This window comes from Bombus pyrosoma, linkage group LG6 (assembly GCF_014825855.1).
Source record: "Bombus pyrosoma isolate SC7728 linkage group LG6, ASM1482585v1, whole genome shotgun sequence".
Taxonomy (NCBI): Eukaryota; Metazoa; Arthropoda; class Insecta; order Hymenoptera; family Apidae; genus Bombus; species Bombus pyrosoma.
In genome coordinates this window covers 7,810,071-7,830,117 of record NC_057775.1, presented here as the reverse complement: position 1 = coordinate 7,830,117, position 20,047 = coordinate 7,810,071, and the positions used below count along the sequence as shown (strand labels likewise).

At 36.3% G+C, this 20,047-nt stretch overlaps 2 protein-coding genes across 6 annotated transcripts in view; one reads left to right on the top strand and one right to left on the bottom strand.

The window, feature by feature from the left end:
• The window catches only part of LOC122568779 (protein fem-1 homolog CG6966), a 42,423-nt gene extending 38,698 nt beyond the window's left edge, over positions 1-3,725 (bottom strand). The window contains exon 1 of the mRNA XM_043728928.1: positions 3,240-3,725. Coding sequence (XP_043584863.1) covers positions 3,240-3,311 — 72 coding nt within the window. The 5' untranslated portion in view covers positions 3,312-3,725. The remainder of the gene's footprint in view (positions 1-3,239) is intronic.
• An 8,230-nt stretch (positions 3,726-11,955) lies between these two features.
• The window catches only part of LOC122568765 (protein groucho), a 112,764-nt gene continuing 104,672 nt past the window's right edge, over positions 11,956-20,047 (top strand). For 2 of the 5 annotated variants that reach the window (XM_043728907.1, XM_043728912.1), the window contains exons 1-2: positions 11,957-12,307; positions 18,275-18,478. In XM_043728907.1, the coding sequence (XP_043584842.1) occupies positions 18,443-18,478 (36 nt within the window). In that variant the 5' untranslated portion in view covers positions 11,957-12,307; positions 18,275-18,442. Of the gene's footprint in view, positions 12,308-18,274; positions 18,479-20,047 lie in introns of all 5 variants that reach the window. The other 3 variants (XM_043728905.1, XM_043728906.1, XM_043728908.1) reach the window with 3 other exon arrangements.

Sequence of the window (20,047 nt, the reverse complement as noted above, 5' to 3'; positions counted from 1 at the left end):
CAATTTATTATTTCAAAATGGATAATGAATTATGGCACAAATCCCTTACTACGAGTCTCCTTCCTCGTTATAGACTAAGGGGTTAATCGACAGCGTGTCTTTCAAAACCTTGTCGCCGAAACCGATTAAAATAATATATGCGCTAGATTTAATTAAAATTAAAAGAATTAATTGAGAACTGAAATTATGAATAAAATATTGCTATTGATCTCTTGAATAAAAATCCACTGATCTTCGAGTTTCTCGGGATAGTATAAGTTGTAAGTTTAAGGTATAAACTAAGAAGAGTGCTGGGGAAGAGAGAAAGAGAGAGAGAGTGTGTAAGTAAGAGAAGGATACGAAGGTTGAGGGTCAGCAATTTTTGATCTGAGGAGACAGAAGTTGAAAGCCCAGTGTTAGGGTAAGGCGTACGAAGATATTGTAGTCAGTTTTTGTATTGTGTATTGCTTGTACGGATAAAACTAAACTTAACTTCGAATAAACCATCCTTTCTTGTCCTTGCTCTAGACCATATTTTGATACTACATGAATTATTACTTAGAATATTCTACGATTATACTAATTACCTATCGAAGAAAGAAACAATTGCAAGTTGATATGACAACATGACATTTTAGTAGCTGCAACTCTATAGACTGGTTCAGACAAGGCGAATAGTTTAGCCAAGTAGGAAGTAAAGTCGAATTTACATTGATTCGCTATGGATGATTCACCGAAAGACAGATTCGCTTTCATTCTAGTTTCATCCGCAATGGTCCCGCAATGTAAACAGTATAAATTCCGTGTAAATTACAGTAGGAAATTGAATAAGCTTTAAAGCAAACGTAAACTAAAAAATACAAGAAATATGGAACAGCAAGAAGACATATTTGAAACGAATGAACACGGTTCATAACAAACGAATAAATACGTCACGCAGTATATTTATAACAACATAGCGGTTTCTATCTTATATCTGAATGATATTTTTCCTATCACGTTAATGGAACGGAGCTGATATTTCTATTAAAACAAAAAATACTTTTTCATTCGTGACTTTCAATAACATCAACAAATCCATATAGATGACAACGCTACCTTTTCTTACCAAATTCATTCCCTCCCACGTTTCAACTTCACTCTTATGTATTTTCGATGCGTTACAGTGAGAGTAGATATGTACACACGTACAAAAGGCACGTAAGTAATACGCACGGAAACCTAACCAAGCAGGCTTCCCCATTAGCGTCTATGGATGTCTCAACCTACTAAATATAACTGCTGCTTGTCGTGGCTATTTCCTACTTGAGATACGGTCACGATAGAACTTCGTTTATGCAAACACGTGAGAGAACAGAATCTGATAACCGAATGATTCCGATAATGATTGGCACTTTTTCTTTCCTTAGCCGAGGGTAATAAAAGTCAAAGGTCCTTTCCACGTTTTCGTTATTCATAAAAGCTAATGCAATAAATGTAAGTTTGGACTGTTTCAGATGTTCAAACTTTTCGCTGCTCTTTCCATTTCTACTGGTATGGAATGATCGTAAAGCAAGAAAATCCGAATACTTAGAAAGATCCCTTAATCTTTTTTACCATCGGCTTAAAAGAGAGAAGATGTCAATACTTAAGTGTTCAATAACACTAGGTCTTCTCTCCTGCGAACGTTTTGGATCTCTTGTACCTAGTATATTCGCGTTTTCTTTGTGCTTTGTACAGTTGTCGACTTGGTTTCCAAATTTTGGGTCCGTTGCGCCTAGTATATTCGAGTCTTCTTTGTAATTTGTAAAATTACCGATTTAGATGTAGGTTCTTAAATATTCAGAATGTGCCGTAAACGTGACTAACCTGAAGTCGCTCGTAGTATCTTTTCACACAAAAGTACATTGAGTTTATTTAATATTCCTAGAAAAGGGTTAACTTATTTGTACGCCATTTGATTTGTTCATATACTATACGATAAATGTGAATAAAAAGAGTTGAAGATTCTTTCTCTTGATTGTAATAAGTTGACGTACAAGAAGGTGGTGAATCTGATTTTTCTCCCTTTCTTTTTTTCTTTTTTGCTTGTTATCGCGTTGCGTGTCCTGCGCGCCAGTCACCGAGTAAGATGAGAACGCCACGAATTGGTAGAAGGCCAACCACATTCGAAGTTTCATAACACGTATGTATGCGGTCGCACGCACACGAAATGTCATTAAAACAGCGCGTTGCTATTTCGAATAAGCGTGCGTGGCCACGTAAAAACGTGAGGAAAACGAAAAAGAAAGAGCATACTCAGCTCGGTAGATTTATTTTAGGGGCGAGAAAGTATTCGACAAAAATTCCTTTCGCCGCTCAAATGCGACTATGGTTATTTGTACTTGAAAGAAATTAAAATCAACATGAAAGTATTCGACATAAAGTAATGATAATTCATTAATTTCTTCTTAGTTATGTATCTAGAAATTCAAATAAATTGCATGAACTTTGTTAAGTATTAACATATATAAGTATCTTAAGTGTTGTTAGACGTAGTATCGAAATAAAATGTTTTGTTTATTAATAAGATCGTCTTGTCTTGAGTATAATGAAGTGAAATAAGGATAAATTATTCTATATAGAATCCACTTATTTTGAGGATAACTTAACCGTCGGACGATTTATACAGGAATTCGTTCATTTTATGTTAGGGGTTTTCTGACATGAATGCTAATAAATCATTGTACGAGAATGTAAATTACAAAAAGTTTTTACATAAAAACGTTGGCTTGCATAGTTGGAAAATTAAGAAACAAGAATTATAATTTATGATCTATAGATGCAACATAGATTTAATTATTTTTCGTTACTACGAACTTCACTTCTTCGAAACATCAAGATCGTAAATAATATATAAAATATATCTTGCTCTTAGAAAGACGCACAAACAATACAATTTTTAAGATATTTTTATACAAATTTAGTAAGAAATCCATAGACGCATTCTCGTACAAAAATATATCTTCTCAAATAAGGCATTAGTATTTAATTAGCGTAATTATTCGCTACTAGCCAGTAAGATGTTTGTTACATTAATTATCTTAATATATATCCACGTACTTGTAGTTCGAATTTATTTATAAGCACGATTATCTATAATAAAAATAGGGTGATATTTTTACGAGACTTAAAGAGAAAAACATTCCCTTTGGACGGACATGCATATACGACGAAGCGAAGTGTAAAATATGACTATGGCAAAAGATAAAATTTATATCGAAAATCTGGTAGAACCTTACCTTCAAGCGTGCCAATTTGCCTTCTCTCACAACGGTGTACATGACCTTTTTGACATCCATTTTCACATACATAATATAATCCCGTTGAGTACGAAAACACTATTCGATCCTTGTGTCGTAGTTCTTTCGGCTTGGTAGCGACTGACGTATCTCTTTGTTCGAAAACACAGTAAATGCGTTGAATAGTCTTTTCCCGTTCGTCACTTGCGATATCTTTTAACGAATATGTGGAGCAATGATCTATCTCACGGCGAGAATAACAGACGAATGAAATAGATCCCGAAAGATACACGGTCACCGCTATTGCTTCTCACTTCTCGGGAACAGTTTTACAGTTAGATACGCACGCGCGCATACAACACAAGCATCGGATCAATTCCTCTCTTCAAGTGTCTTGTTTCGGTCGTTTTGCGAACGCTCGTCTAGTTTGCTCATCAGATGGCGATACCTGTACTTTCACTTCGGCAGTTCGTCAACAACTGAATGTGAGCTACCAACTACGCTGAATCAATCGTGTCAGCTGTTGGCTATTTCCATCTCTCTTTCTTTCTTACATTTAATTTAATATATTTGAGTTTAGTCATATTTAAAACGAACTATCGCACATTAAAACATGTAATATATTTACATACTTGATTTATTAAGTATCTTTTATGACATACATTATTATCATATATCAATTTACACAGAATAAAGATTTTTCTGTCTTTGTCGATATCTTTGTAAGTATGCGCTAGGTTCGTCGATATTGAAATGTGTTAGTTCGATCTTTCGTTAACAGAGGACAGCACAATATAGGGTTTGAGAAAAATATTGATAAATAAGATCTACTTTTTTACATTTAAATGTATTGCAAAAAGCAAAATAAAGAAAATGAAATTCATAAAGTATTCATTATAATTTTTTAGAGTATAGTTTTTAAAATAGTGACAAAAAATTTGTTGTCAAATAATATACTTTGTACCTTCTTAACATAATCAAATACAAATACAATAATATCTTTTTTATCTAAGAGACTTCAACAAATTTATAAACACTGAAGAGTACCTTGATTACTTTTAATTCGCTATGATTTTTAATTTATTATTAATATCTTTTAATAGAGGTTATGTTACCAAATTTATTGATCATTGATCAATCAATTATAAAGTGTATATATGTATGTAGAATTAAAAATTCAGTGTGAAAATGATATTCAATTGCTTTCGTATCTGTTATATTTATAAAAATCATTAAAATGAAATGTTGAGTGCACACAATTTCACGTTTATATATTTATCAAAGTGTTTACATTTTTATTAGGTAGACATAATTAGTCTGTAATCATAATATTAAATCTTTCACCATTGAAAAATCATAAAATAATGCGAACTGTGATGTCAATCATAAAATCACACCTTTTCACCAACATAAATTTTTAATACAAATATAAAACGAGCTGTAAATACTCCTAATGTGTAAAACATTTAATAAAATTAATAAATCGTATACTATTTATATTTTATTCACGTACACATTTTTAACGATTCGATTTCAATATGTCTTCTTGCATAATTCGATAACTGAAGTTGTTACTTTGTATGCATTAGACAACACGATTTGCAACCTTCAGAAAAAAAAAGGAGAAAGAGTAAAACAGGAGAGCCAAAAGAGTCGTTAAGTCGGCACTTCACCCTCGATTTTAACGCCTCGAAGTGACGCACTCCTGCATCAAGTACGTTTTAGTTCGTCCTATATTTTCGTCGATATCGGGGGCCTTACTTTATTCCAGTCTCAACGCTTTCGACAGACTTACGTCAGTAGCCTTTGAGCACACTACCTCGACTTTCATACAAGAGAATATTATTAGCGAGATGATGATATTTGTTCCTGAACAATTACGATTAACCCTAAACTATAAATCACTGTCGAACATCCTGTTTACGTCATTTCAATGCATGTCCTATGTATGTACGTAGTTAATAGGTTAGTTTCGATATTTTTTCTAGAGCAATTTCATACGAATAAGACGTAAAACTAATGATAAAAATTATAAATAGAAGTTATCGTAATAAATAGATTTCATTTAAATGTATACAATTTATATGATTTATACTTTTATATATATGTAAAAAATTCATATTTTTAATATTTTTTAATAGATAGGTTAATTTATGTATAACGATGAACAGGAATCATGTATATAAAGGTTGGAAAATCAAAATATGTATTACTTTATATCTTATTCACGATACATATTTTAGGTTTACATCTTTGGCTTTTACATACATAGTTGCACTAAAGTCTACTGTACTGTAACCTTGAATTGCTCGAAAATTATTCTGTGTAAAGTGAGTGTAAAATTTTCTCATATATATATATACAAAACTTGCTTACAAGTCTATGTCATAAGATAAAGAAAAGAATCATTACAATCGTCGATCCTAGATTTATCTTTCATTGAGACAGTATGTAAAATAATAAAAACACATAATATATGTAATACAATTTTGTATAATCATAGCAAAATAAAATTTTAAATCAAGTGATTATTACTATTTTCCTATTGCACTTAAGATGTAGAATATTTCTGTAAAATCTGTCATTATATATTTCAAAAATCCTTACTCAAATATTATGGTATAAGATAAAATGATTTTTTGGTATTTTCTATTCCTTAGCAATTATAGTATATTTTATATATGTAATTAATATAAAAATACATTGTTTCGTATCCTACTAGAGATTCATTAGCGTTACAGCACTCTATAGAGATTAATGTTAAAGAATCGTACGATTACCATAATTCAGGGGATCGCAAAAACGAAGCCGTGCTACCAAACGTTCCTCAATTATCGAAATGGAGAGAAGCTAAACGAGAAGGCGGCAGCATTTCGTCTTGTTGCTTTCTTTTCTTTCCCAGCTCGCGCATTGCCTGTTCATACAACGAAAGGATAGCTCGGTGTAAAAATGAGTACAGAAAAGGGCACGTGGGTGGTAGATGTGTCAGAGACAGAATGAGATGGCTGATAGATGGAAAGAGTATCGCGAGTGTGTGTGCGTGTGTGCGCGCGTTTACCACATTGTGTAGAGTGTACATGGAAGAGGCACAGCTGGAAAAAAGGTGTACACAATAAAAGCGGTACTGTCACACCAAGCTTCAACAGAGGAATGAAAAACAGAGTCACCGAGCTTTGTAAGACTGGCATTTTCGGTGACAAGACCAGTTGGAAGCATAAGAAATGAGTCTTATAACGATAGTCTTGCTACCAGTATAGAAGATTACATATTTGAAAATTGTAAAAATCTATTTTGTCACGTATCGCGTTTAAAGTTTGCTTCGAGAGTTTTTCACTTTCGAAAAGATTGTATGTAAACATTAAGAGATTGTTTAATTCTGAGAATTCTCTTGTTTTGCTTATTTCTGTATTTAATGTTTACATTTCACGATTCGCTAATCTAAGGAATACGCTCGTACGTATATTTTGCTTATTTTTGTACTTAACGATGTACGTTTAACGATATATACTATAATGACGTATATCGTTTGTCCTTAAAGTTCATTATTTTGTAACTCGAGAGAGAACTACTCTATGATTTCCTTTGAAGACTTTGTTGTGTGTTCGCAACGTCTTGCCACGGTAAAAACGTAAGATTGCGAGAGACATGATATACAGACGAAAGAACTGCGAAGTTATTTGAAGAGCATAACTTTGTTACTGTGATAGGACGAAAGCTTCTTAAATTATGTATTCGAATTATATATGTATATTCTGCGTGCAATCTTGTCAATCGTAACGCACGCATAATTGGTGCTTGCAAGGAATATTAAAACATAATCAACGATAAATCCATCATAAAAGAAAATAAGTACATACTCGATCTGAACGTACGATACAAAGACTTTAAGCTGGCCTGCTTACCGCGATTTAGATCGAATCGAGAAAGGGAAGTATTACGTTCAAAGTTTGGTTTTCGTTCCCATCGTTATAAAACGAGTAGAAGTATTGTTAAGAAACATGGTTTAATAAGTTATTGGGAGAAAGTAGTTGAAGAATTCTGTAACGTTTGTACATTGATAACGCATATAAACGAGACATGATAAAGGAATCCCTCTGCTACTTAATTACCATACGAATATTGAGCGAACGTAGTCGGTACTGTGAAAATACGATATCGCGAACGTTTCAAACACTCAAGATAAGACCGTCCTATCCCATTAACCAGTTCCTTTTTTTATCTTTGACGAGAGACGTAGCTCAGGAGCGAGTCGTTCCCCGTAGGAAGAATGATTATCCGGACGGTTCGCGTGTTTTACAGGTTTTCAGAGGTTCGTGTTCACCGGAGTGGTGCAAGTTAGATATATAGACCCTTTTACGACGCCGGTAGTAGATGATTCCAGCGTGGTATACTTTAAGAACGGTAGTACTCTTTAGGGAAGCAACTTAAGGCGACTTGTGCCAACGATGCTTCCAGCAAAAATACGACAGTTTTATATTTAAAACATCCTAGAGACACGCTCCATTGTTCTATCCTCACATCAACATAATATCGTCTTACGTTGCTGCTCTGCTTTGATACATCGTCGCATGCGCCCCAGTTGTATATCGCGATACAAAAGACATATCGATTTTCTTGACATCGACTTTCAACTGTAATACAACGTATTTGATCCAATTACTAGCGAAATTACGATGGTCTCCAACATCCGTCGTTGCTTCCGTTATTAGTCACGCGATAAGAAACCAGTAATTTCGTGTGCGTACGCAAAGACGTTTACTTATATACTCTGTTGTTTTCTCTGTCACGTAATTTAAGAGGAAATTATGTAGATGTCCGGTGAACGACAGTTCGAGAGAGAGAGAGAGAGAGAGAGAGAAAGAGGAACAGAGAAAGAAACGCGAGCTTTCGAGTTAGCTTGTTACCTAGTTTAAATAAACGATTAATCATTGGTCGTAATTATCACAAGAATACCGGTGGAAGCGGAGTAGGTAATCACGCAGTCCCCACCATTTCATTCACAACGTGCTTAGGTATCGGTAAAACGAAATCGTACAGGCGAGCAAGGCACAACTTATTATTTTAAGAAACGCATTGTTTCCTTTCTGACTACAAAACGGCACGGGAAGTTCCGCGAATATATCAGCTAAAGGTTTCCAATTGCATTTATGGCCTTTCTCTGTCTCGTTTCATCCCTTCCTCTGACTTTATTTATCTCTCTTCCCCTTTCACATGTTTCTTGTGTATACCGACAAATAGCATTTCGTTTCTGTGCACAAGTCGTTTCTTTGCAACCTCATTGCACGTTGCGACCGTGTGGGTGACCACCGGCGCTACGTAAATATGGTTATACGACGTTGTACGTTGATAATGAACGCGCGCGTGTTCGTGCAAAAGTGTAGTGGGCTGCGGCTTGCGGTAAGGGCTCGGAAGAGGGATCGAGAACCGAAGCACAATGCACCAAAGGTGGGAATGAAAGGGGGTGAGAGAGAGAGAAAGATGGAGGGAAAGACATTGTGTATGTACATGTACATCTACGTTTACTGTGTGCTCAGCGCGCATAACACACTCGTGGATACTTCTGCGACGACACTGACAGTCGAATAGGAATAAGTAAATGAGCATATATGTGTCGTGTTGCTTTCGTACGTGGTTAACTTAACGAGAAATGGACAGACTTGAATGCCAGAGTATACTTTGTCATTTTTGGGCTAACAACAACTAGTTTCTGTATAATATAATTTTCATATATATTACTATTATCTATTTTGTAATATTACTCTTTAACTTTCGTTTATCAAAAAAATATCCGAATATTCGTTTTAGAGTAAAAAGACAATTTAAATGTAGATAGGTAGCTCTGTCATAAATTCTGTTACAAAGTATTAAATAATCCCTTATAGAAAACAATTGTAAAGAAAAGTTACTATCCATAAGTATTTCTAGACACTTGTACCATTGTCAGTTTAATTTTGTTTCTTATGAAGTCTTCGTAGAATGCGGATATGGAAGAAAATGAAGACGTAGCGATTGTTCTGCACAGACGTGGGAAGGGTGCTAGAATTCTTAGAAGCAAAAACTGGAAAAAGTTTTGACATATATCGTATAGATCGTATACCACATTGTATGGATTAATTACGTCCTTTGCAAGTTTAGTTATTCCAAATAACACACTTATTAATTCTTTACTAATAATAAAATCTGATTGATTATAAATTATAACGTTTCTGCCTTTCTTAATTATTCTATATATTTGTAATAGAACATATAATTACGCTTAAAATATATACATGTCAAGTAGTGAGACAAAAAGTTCTAAAGGTAAATTAACCAAATGTTCAAGTACTGTTTCTTTACAGTCCGTGCTATCGAACAAGCTGTCGCAATAAAAACCGTTCGTTGGTCTTAATTGGATGAGTTCGAGCTCCGAAATTATGGCGAGCAAAGTCATATTAAAGAAAATCGAAGTAACAGAGAACTTTTCTCTCTTTTAATCCGTCCTTTCAAAGCGCTTTGTCGGAGTTCTCTTCGAAAAATGTCTGTCTACCGTAGCAATGTGGACTGAATGAAATCCTATGGAATGAAATCCTTCGGTACAGCGGAGGGTGTGCCTTGTGCTTCTCAAACTAGTTTTATGATATCCCACCGACACCTACCATGCTAATCCGCCCACAAAGTTTTCTTCGGCTGTTTACTCGCCTCCTGGCTGCACCTCCACCATCACACCCGCGCTCACCGCTTTATAACTGCTATCGTGGATATAACATAATTTTCCTCCTCGAAGTACGCGAATCGATACAATAAATGCAGCAGATTCCAAAGGGCGGAGTAACAGCAATTTCAGTCGGCGTTTAATCACGTGATATTTCATTTATCCGCTATATATTACCGAGGCTAAACGTTTTACGGTTATTACATTCTTGAAATTGATGTGTCAATAAACAGAATAACGCTCGCGTAAAGGTGTGCTAAATGCATTTTCATATTGTCATTGATGTGTTAATATTACGACTCTGTCTGTCTTTCTCTTTCTCTCTCTCTCTCTCTCTCTCTCTCTGTCTCTCTCTCACTCTCACTTCCACACTCTCTCGTTAATAAAAATATATCACAACGTTTCGAATCTTTTCTCCATTCCCGCCATCTGCACACAGATCCTTGTTAACTGTGACGAGCACGATTCTTACGATTATATGTGTTTCATCTACAAACTGTTTCGTATTCTGCGCAATGAGAGAGAGGAATATGGGTATTGGAATTTCAGAAAGCCGAGTCGCAGGTAGACAGCCTGATTTAGAACATCCCCAGTTGGCGGGCGTTTAACCGAATCGAGGATTCATCTCCTCGCGCCCTCAAAGTGCAGCAGACACGATGTATGAGCAGTGTGTAATATGATGAGCACACACACGCTCTCAGCTACGCTTGGAATATCACCTACACTATCACGCCACTTGCACCCACCTAAAGGTCTCTCCTTACATTGCCGGTTGACTCGTGTTGTCCGGCTCTAGCACTTTGACTCACTCTGTCTTTGTCCTATGCGCGCTGCCGACACTCCGTACACGCGACACACAAGCAACGTTCGGCACTTGGTTCCGGTACTCCTCCTTCTGCGCCTCGTTGCAGTTAAGTGTAAGCAGGACAAGCACAGAGAGGTGGTCTCTGTTGTTCTACCGGTGGCTGAAGGAACGCAGACGCGACGATCGCGGTATACACGGTTAAAAGTGAGACGAGCCGAAAACGAGAGGGTGAAGAAGATGAATAGAGACGGAACGCGAGAGACATATGTATGACAAAAGATAGGTGCGAGCGAAACAACGATAGCGATGATGCGGTGCACCTGTAAGACAGAGGTCGAAAGTTTGGGGATGGAACGAATAAGTGAGACACAAAATGGCGGGAAGAGGTAGAAGATCAAGAAACACCGAGGCGCGACAGAGATCGCACGATATGTCGCATCTACTGTGTGTGTGCGAGCAGGATGGCAACTGGGAGGATACTAGTACCGAGTGCGAGTGAGATAACCGAAAGCAGGGGTGTCGATAAAGATTTTTTTAAAGTGAGGAATTATGTGTCGAGCAACCGTGACAAAAGGCGCAAATGTAACAGAAAAGCCGGATATTTCTACGAATTAAAACATCTAGTATGATATCCGTTATATATTGATTGCATACATTACAAAATAGAAACACGCGTAAACAGGTGTTAAAAGTTAGTAGAAATATTATATGAAATTAAGTTGCTTTGTTTCTTATGCGAAGTATGAATCGGAATATTGTTTTCGTTCCCTTAGACGGGCAAGAAAAAAGTCGTGACAAAACTTCGGTAAAAAGTTGCTGCAAGAGCGTAAGACATTAGCGGCGTGGTATTAGTAAGTTAAATAGGTATTACAATTTCCGATAATAGAAGCCGCATTGGGTGCGATCTTTCGTGGACCGTTTTCAACAGTAGAACGAATTCGCTCGACGGATGTTGTGGTCGTATCATTGAAAGAGAAGAAAACTTGTAATTTCATAATTATTATGAAATTAGCCATTATTGCCATTATTGGTTTCTTTGATATAAGGAAACAACGAATCGCCCCTGTCGGTCGACGCCCTTGACTCGACGAACTGAGAAACGAGTCGAAGAAGGATGGACTATGAAAAGAAAAGAGACGGGCATTCCGCTCCTTTGTGTATATTCGTGTCCCCTTATTGGTGTGTCAGTGTCGTTGCCGCGATGGATAGTGTTAGTAGCCGCTCATTGGTGTTCGCCGCGGCGGCAAGCGGCGTTCACACGTTTCCCGTCATCCACTTCGGTACCCGGCTCGCAGTCGAGCGTCGTTCGTTGTACGGTGCGGTTGTGACGTTCGCGATTCGTCTCGACGCTTTATACGTTCGATATATGTACATATTTGTATATGTGTGACACTGTGCACGCGTTTTCTTTTTTTCTTTGGACTACACATATATACATGAAGTGTTTGTGATAGTGCATAGAGATCATCGGTGTGTGTCGGTTATATTTTTTCGCATAGTGCCAAGGTGGATTAAAGACGTATCTCCTGAGAAAACGAAACGCAAGAAGCAGGAAAGGAGTCACGAGTAGAGGTATTATTTACTGACAGCTTTTTCTATTGACCATTCCCGATTCGTCTGTTGCCAATGGGAGAAATTATTGTTTGCCGCGTCGTTTAACGTGTTCGCGATAGATTTTTGTGTAAACACAAACGCTTCACCGTCGATTCTGTTCTCGTGAAATGCTAATTGTTCAAAATCGTGATAGTCGGCAATTATAACCGATAGCCCGGTTTATTATTTGTTTAACGACGTGCGATATAATTCTCCATATGAAATGACAACCTATAAGGGTAACATCTTGTACAGAAACCGTCAACAAACCGTGTTGATGTTTTCCGTTCTCGAAAATAGTGTCATTAATTTACTTTGTATCGTTTATATACATTGTCACATGGTGGTAGTCGGTAAGTTGGCGAACTTATCAACAACACGGTATCGTGTAACATTAACCTTGATAATTGCTTTCAGTTGCTTTGCTCAGTTCGTTGCCAACTCAAATGGCCGGTAATTATAGAAATGTTAGCAGATTTCAATAGTTTTTCGCGATGCACCGGAAATTACGTGCTCGAAAACGACGTAGTTGCGGGTACATGTCGTCTGGTTAAATCTGATTTTAATCGGACTGATGTTTTAAACGATAAGACGATCTTTCGACCGTCAGAACATTGCAGCACCCGTTTAATCTTGTGTCTTTCGGGTTATTTTCGTTTCAATTACGTTTCTCTGTCTTTGAAACACTCCTGAACTTTTTGCAAATCATTAAATAAAATTGTTGATAACGTGCTCGATTTGAAGTCTAATTTTACACTAAAGTATTTCTTAAAACGATGAAAATGATTTAGTTCGTTGAAATGAGAACGAGATCGTAACACGAAAATATGAAGCATTGTGGGGTTAACCGTTAACCGGCGTCTATTAAACTAATTTGAAAGAAGTCAGTGACGAGTTTCGCTCTTTCTCAGTTTAATAAGCAGTACCACTGGCAGCACCTTCGATGCGACACAGCTGCGAAGTAAATTACTGGAAAGAGATACGACGGTAGCGGGAATGGGAGTTAGCTACAAGCGGCGGCGGGGGAGGGGGTAATCGCGAATCAACCGTACATGGCTCATTAAATCATCCAGACAATCGACACGTTTTACTCGCTACTTTCTTCGTCGGTCGGCTTCTTAGATCTGTTACTATGCATTTTTCTTCTTTTACTATGGTATTTCCATATACATTATTTCTTTAATGGCCAATAAACTTATTAGATATACGATTAACTGTAACACAAGGCAGAGAATAAATAGAAAGGGAAAATGCTGCTGTTTATTTAATATTATACCGATGATGTGTACGCGCTATAAATATTTGAATGTTTAAGTGTCAAAACCTTAATAATATCGATTAACTGCTCGACCTTCTTATAAATCAACTATAGTACTTGTATCAATATTTACATACCTAGTACATACTAGATGCTACGGTATAATAGCTCATCAACCAGTATCGCTTATTAACGTTATCGTTCATCGTAATTTTTTGCTTAAATGTTAATTAACCGAATAAAGTGTCAACCATTTATCGATGACACGTGCCTGCGCACACACGCGCGCGCGCATCACGTAGCCAAGTCGCACGCTACGCTATTGGTTCCCGTCGATAAACCGTAATTTCGTTAATGCGCGGGTTACTGTGGGAAATCCTTTAAGTTGCAGAGTGCAGCACGCGCGTCGGTACTTGACCATGTCGCGATAACGATCACGAGGGAAAAGAATCACGGAGATCGCGTGATTAAGGATCTTAATGGCGATTAAGCGAGATTCGTGATAACTTCCTTCGTGACTTGCCCGTGCACTGCTGTGTCCGGTAATAGGTTCCCTTCTTTCAACCGGACGTATAGGTGTCTTTGAACAGCTGCAACGTTATGCTTGTTTATTTTCCTTTTCACGAATTTCATCTGAGCACACAGCTCAACCGTTTTGTCTCGCGTCGTATATACCTTCGGATTGTTTGACGAATGGTAGAAACGTTGAAGATACGTATTCGAAATATCGATCGTCCCCTGTAAATTTTTCTTCCTAGGAACAATAGCTTATGAAAGTATGTATGTACATACTTACATTTTTTTGCATTTGCCGTATAAAATACATGTATTATGTACGTGTATTGTATATTCTATATGTTATGTTTTCATCGTATATACATGCTATATAAAATATTTGGGAATTGTATTATCATGTAACGAGACACAACGAATTTTCATGTTTACATCGAAAAAATTTGAAATTAATCCGAGAATTTGTGTAGAAATTGTAAGATATTTACTTCCAATAGATTAGTATTGTACGTTATATTAGTCCATATGTAACGTGAATTGGTATGTAGCATAAATGTGGAGCGTATAAGTGCTCCAAATGGTGCTGCTTAATATGTCAAGATTATTTGAATATAATGAATAACTGACCGCTGGATACTTTTATGATCTTTGCGAAATATGTACTTAGTTGCACTAAAAAAAAATCTTGTAGCTTCTATGTCTCATTGCTCTATATCACATTGTCAGATTTGTTTCAAACTTTACCTATGTAATTATGATAGTCAGATCTTATTACAGTGTTAGAAATTTTAACATATTTTGTATAATACACATAATATATTTATAAAAGATTTCTACGAGTATTCGAATAATTGCGGGAGCACATTTAGGTTATGTACAACGTCAGATTTGAAGTCTCCGCGTATTTCATAGATCTTTGGGATTTAAAAAGGTCAGTTTAAAATTCTGCTAATTCCTTAATTAAAAATCTATTGAAATGAGGAAAATGATTACTGATATATCCATGGTATTAATCTCGAATGATAAAACTAGCCGAAAATTTAGTGTAACCTCAACTAAAGAAATGATCGTAAATTTTTGGCCGGTGATTATTTCCGATCTGTATGTTATTACATCGGGCGATAGAAAACAGGCTATAAAGGCGTCGCGAGTTAAACTGCTGAAAGTTTTCATCGTTTCGTCATATCCGTATATTGCAAATTGATGGAAATGACTGTTCAAATTTGGCTGGGAGTTTTTCACGTACGCGCGCTCCATTATACATCGCTTGTGAAATATATTATCCGTGGAGAATGGTCTGTTAACGGAGTTACATGACTCCATTTTCATGTTACACGAAACATCATCCGGCGTTACAAAGAGCCCGTAATGACACGTGCACGTGTGTGAAATCGCCTCGTATGTCAATGTGGAAATGATGACAACAACGAAATCCTTCGTTTCGATGAAAAATTTTATACTCCACTACGTTTTATTCCTGAACGTTTTCATTCCGGTATTTTAAATTATTCAGTCACTTTCAATTCTGAATTTGCATGTATAGCTGTCATAAACAGTGCTGTGCTTCGTTATTTAATACATATGTACATAATTCGCACATGCGCCAACTTCGTTTCATATAACTGATTTATTATGTGAAAATTACTTGAGGAAGATCCAAATTGCCCTAATGCAAGCCATTAATACTCGTATATATACTGGTACACGAGTGTATATTTATTTTAACATTCTTGTTTATTCGTAATATTAGCATGTTTTGTAAAGAGTATGAATCACTTCGAGTTTTGTTAATTTATCATTAACGAGGAGTAACGTGATATCTTGTTTTGGTGTAATTTTTGTGTGTATTATGAATCATGCGTGAAATTCATAACGGTCGATCGTGAGGTTACAATCTTCGCTAAGTTGTTAATTCGATTTGAAGAAAACATAAAGGGATTTCAGATATTTAAATTATATGAAATTTTTTTCAAATAATTCAAATACTCGGAGAAATCTAGTTTCTTGAAAAGTGACACGAGCCATTTAAATAATCGAGTGACCCATTTAATTCAACAAATCAAATTACCTGTCTCAAATTGCGAACGGTACAGCGTGTTAAAGTCATAGAGGAGTGAATTACACGTGCAAATTATCGCGAGATATACGTTAAATTCTTCATGTCTACGACCTTCGAAGATCATACGCGATATTAGAAAAACAAAAGGAACATCAATATTATCGTCGGCGAGTAGGTATAGGTAAATAAATTGTACAAGCAACGAGATCTTTTTTAATTTGTTTAATTAATTCAGCTAGTCGATCGTTTATACTTTAATTTTCCCAAATTACCATTCCCTACGGTTGAATTAAATTCATGCATCGCTAATAGGTTATAACGAGTCATTTGTTCGTCGTCCGCCATTATCGATATTTCGATACATCGTTCCACGATACGTCGTCATTTTTAATCGATAATTAAATGTGTTCTGACGTAAGTGTTGGACGCAAGAAAGTATTAGCCGCGTGGAAGTAAACTGTTTACCGAAAACAGTATTTTTTTTTAAATACAACACACAATTTCCGTACGTGACATTTCGTTCGTGCAACAGCTTTACGTTTGGTTTAAACGAGAGGGCGCGCTGGGCGCACTTACTTTTTCCTATCTCCTTTTTCTCCTTGCTGCTCCATTTCCTCCTCCCGTTCTTTTATTCCCAATTTTTTTGCTCCTACTTTTCTCTTCGTTCTTTGTCGCCTTGCGTTAGAAACACGCCTTGGAGATTAGGATAAATGTTCTCGAAATGGCGACGGAGCATGGTTTACATGGCTCGTAAATCGAACGATAAATTGATCGGCCAGATTCATGAAACCGCATACACACGCATCACGGTCGTATAAATAATTTCGAAATCCATATGCGATGCGTAGCTGGAAATTTTTCCGCCCTATGAAAATTGAAAATGGGAGATGGCTTTTATTTTTTTTATTTTTTTCGTACATTAAGCTTACAGTTATTTTCATGCATTTTTCGATAGTTTCCATGTCATACGTGCTCGTACGAGGAATATGAAATGTCGTTGTTAAAGTTGATCGGGAATTTTAAGTTATAGCACTTCGTATTTTTATACTCGCGACGTTGATTTTATCTTCATACGAATAATCGTATTCCGCGCGTGACAGTGATCGATACAAATTAATTTAACGTCGTTCAGAATCCTTCGCTGATTACTGAAAATTTCTCTCGTTCTCGATGAACATAAATGCGCATAACCTGCTGTTTTACGGTCTTCTTTCTGCTACTACGAATTGCTCGCCGGGTTCGCTATATCGGTCGTGTCTGTGCGACGCGATAGTGTAGTTAATGTATGCGCAATTTTAATCATCCAACTTTTACAGTGGTAACCCATTGAATATTTAAACTGTAATTACCAGCGTAATTTATTATCAATAGAGTATGATCATCTTGGTTTTAGCAAGAATTTTAAGAAATAATTTCCATTGTCATAAAACTGTAAATCCTGAAAATTTACTTCTGATATTTTATATAGCGGATAATTAAACTGATATGTATAATATACAGTTAGTTTTGTCCGAATAAATAACTAAAAACTGTATGTTTCTAGTACTTACAATACAGAAAGGAAAAGATCTCAAACAAATAGTTTTAACAGCTAGTGTTAAATTATACTCGCTGTGAATAAAATTAATTAAAAATTAAACCTGCTCTTCTCCTCTCTTCTTTCTAACATTTGTACCTCTTCGGATGCCTTATCATTTTTAAAATATCTTATTCATTAAAATCAGAGAATATACATATATATTTCATATAAATATAAAATTATATCGAATACTAAGATCGAACGTTTAAAGATTATCTATATTTTCGTAAATAGCAAAGAGATTGAGAAATTCAGTAAAAGTGGAGTTGATCGAATTGCTTTCTAAGAGACTTATACATATTCATGTTATCCATATAATCTCAGCGAGCGATTAAAAACTAGCCCAAAATTTATAATCTCATCGGGAGATTGAAAACTACCTGGTATAGTCTAAACATGTAAATGACTATGTAAGACTAATGATTTGGTTCTAAGAAAAGCAAGAGCGTCACGCGAAATCACGACTTCTCAGGAAGAAGTTTACGAAACACCTTGGTTTTGTTCAAAGTAACGAATCATGTCGTGTTATAATTACAGTTGGCGAAGATCTTGATGCTGAACATCGAGGGAAGACCGTTGGCGTTCCTCCAAGATCCTGAGAATGTTACTGCAAAGATCGAGCCGGGGAATGGATCATGAAATGACCGTGTACAAAGGACATTGCGGACGCGTGTGATTCTTGCGGAGTATTTAGCCACAATTAAGATGTACCCCGCGCCGGCGAGACACCCAGCCGCTCCCGTAAGTAATTTTGACAAAAACAAAATACAATTCCATTCGATCGAGTAGAATCTTGTTTATCCGCAGTTCGATTAAGATTCGCAGTGCGAACAAAGGAACGATCAGTTTCACCACGTACATGTACGAATTGATAGGTGAGCCTCTGTTAACTCTGTACGATCGTATTCGTTACACGAACTCCTATAGCGATAATGATTTCTTTTAATTCAGAATGAACGAAGAAGATTATAGAAACTGTTTTGTTTTCCTATCTGTTCGAACAAGCGAGGTTCTAGTAGAAATAAAATGAGCTCTAAGAAAATAAAAGAAAATGGAATTTAAAAAAGAAAAAGAAAAAAAAACAAATAAAAGACGCGCCCTTTTGTTTTATTTTCTTTATCATCGTCTTTTTCAAGTTTCACAGACGGCGAGTGAAACATGGTTGTCGCGGTCGAAATTACGAGAGGCGCGGGCGTTACTCTCTCCTGTAACTCGAGATACCGCGAACTTAGCCAATTTTTATTGTGCCCGACGTAGTTTCGCCTTGGAACCGCTAATTTTTGTAATTTTCTTTTCCTCGGGGAAATTTTTATAATGTATGCTTTATGGTGTCGCGGCAAGTACTCCGACTGGAAGGAATGTTTGCACGAATGCGTTGTTGACTTGGGTATCGAAAAAAAGTTCTACCGTGCAAGAGTAATCTAAGTAAACGTTCATTGTGAATTATTTCGGCTATGAGAGTGTCCTCGGTGTAGAATTTTAGAAATATTAGCGTTGTGATTGTTTTCCTTAATATCGGAACATTACCGGCCATATAAATTCTGAACGCGGTAAGCTTCTTAAACTTCAGAACCTCTAAGGTATTCGAGTAGCGTAAAATAATCTTACAGTTCTGTGTTTCTTTCAATAATTCTATATTCTATGCAATCTACACGAAATGGATAATATAGGAAGGAGGAAAATATGACGTTACAAAGAGGTTGTACGTAACAATAGCGTATTTCGATACACTTTTTTCTAATAATATTTGTTCTGTTAATTTTCTGTTTCTGTACTCTTTTAGCACAGATAAGAAAGTTGAAATATTTACATTTTTTTTATATCAAAGAACTTCAACTAATACATAAATACTAAGGATTACCACGGACGCAGTACGACAACAAACCAGGGCAACATGTTGCTAATAGTAAGTGAAAAGAGGGGATCTCGTTGTGTGAATTATGGGTTTTGCGAAATGGAGGAAACGAGGAAAAGGTAGGATTTATCGTACGTACCTGAAATTTATTTTTTCTGCTAGTAAATTGGGAGATTCCTACGATTAATCGCGAATGTGTTACGCGTTTTTTGAAGCGAAGGGGAGAGAAACCAGGAGAGGAAAGATTTATTATATAAACTTGAAATTTCATTTCTTTCTATGATATTGGTATCACGATGAACCGGGAGAGAAGCGTCTTAAGTACTTCTACGAGCGAAGAAGAAAAGGCGTCGGTGCTCGTGAGCTTTCAACTTTTCTTTTCAAAGTAGTTACCCCGTCAGTTGCTCTAACACCATCGCGGCGTTGCCGGTGGCCCATATTATCCTCTCTCCCCT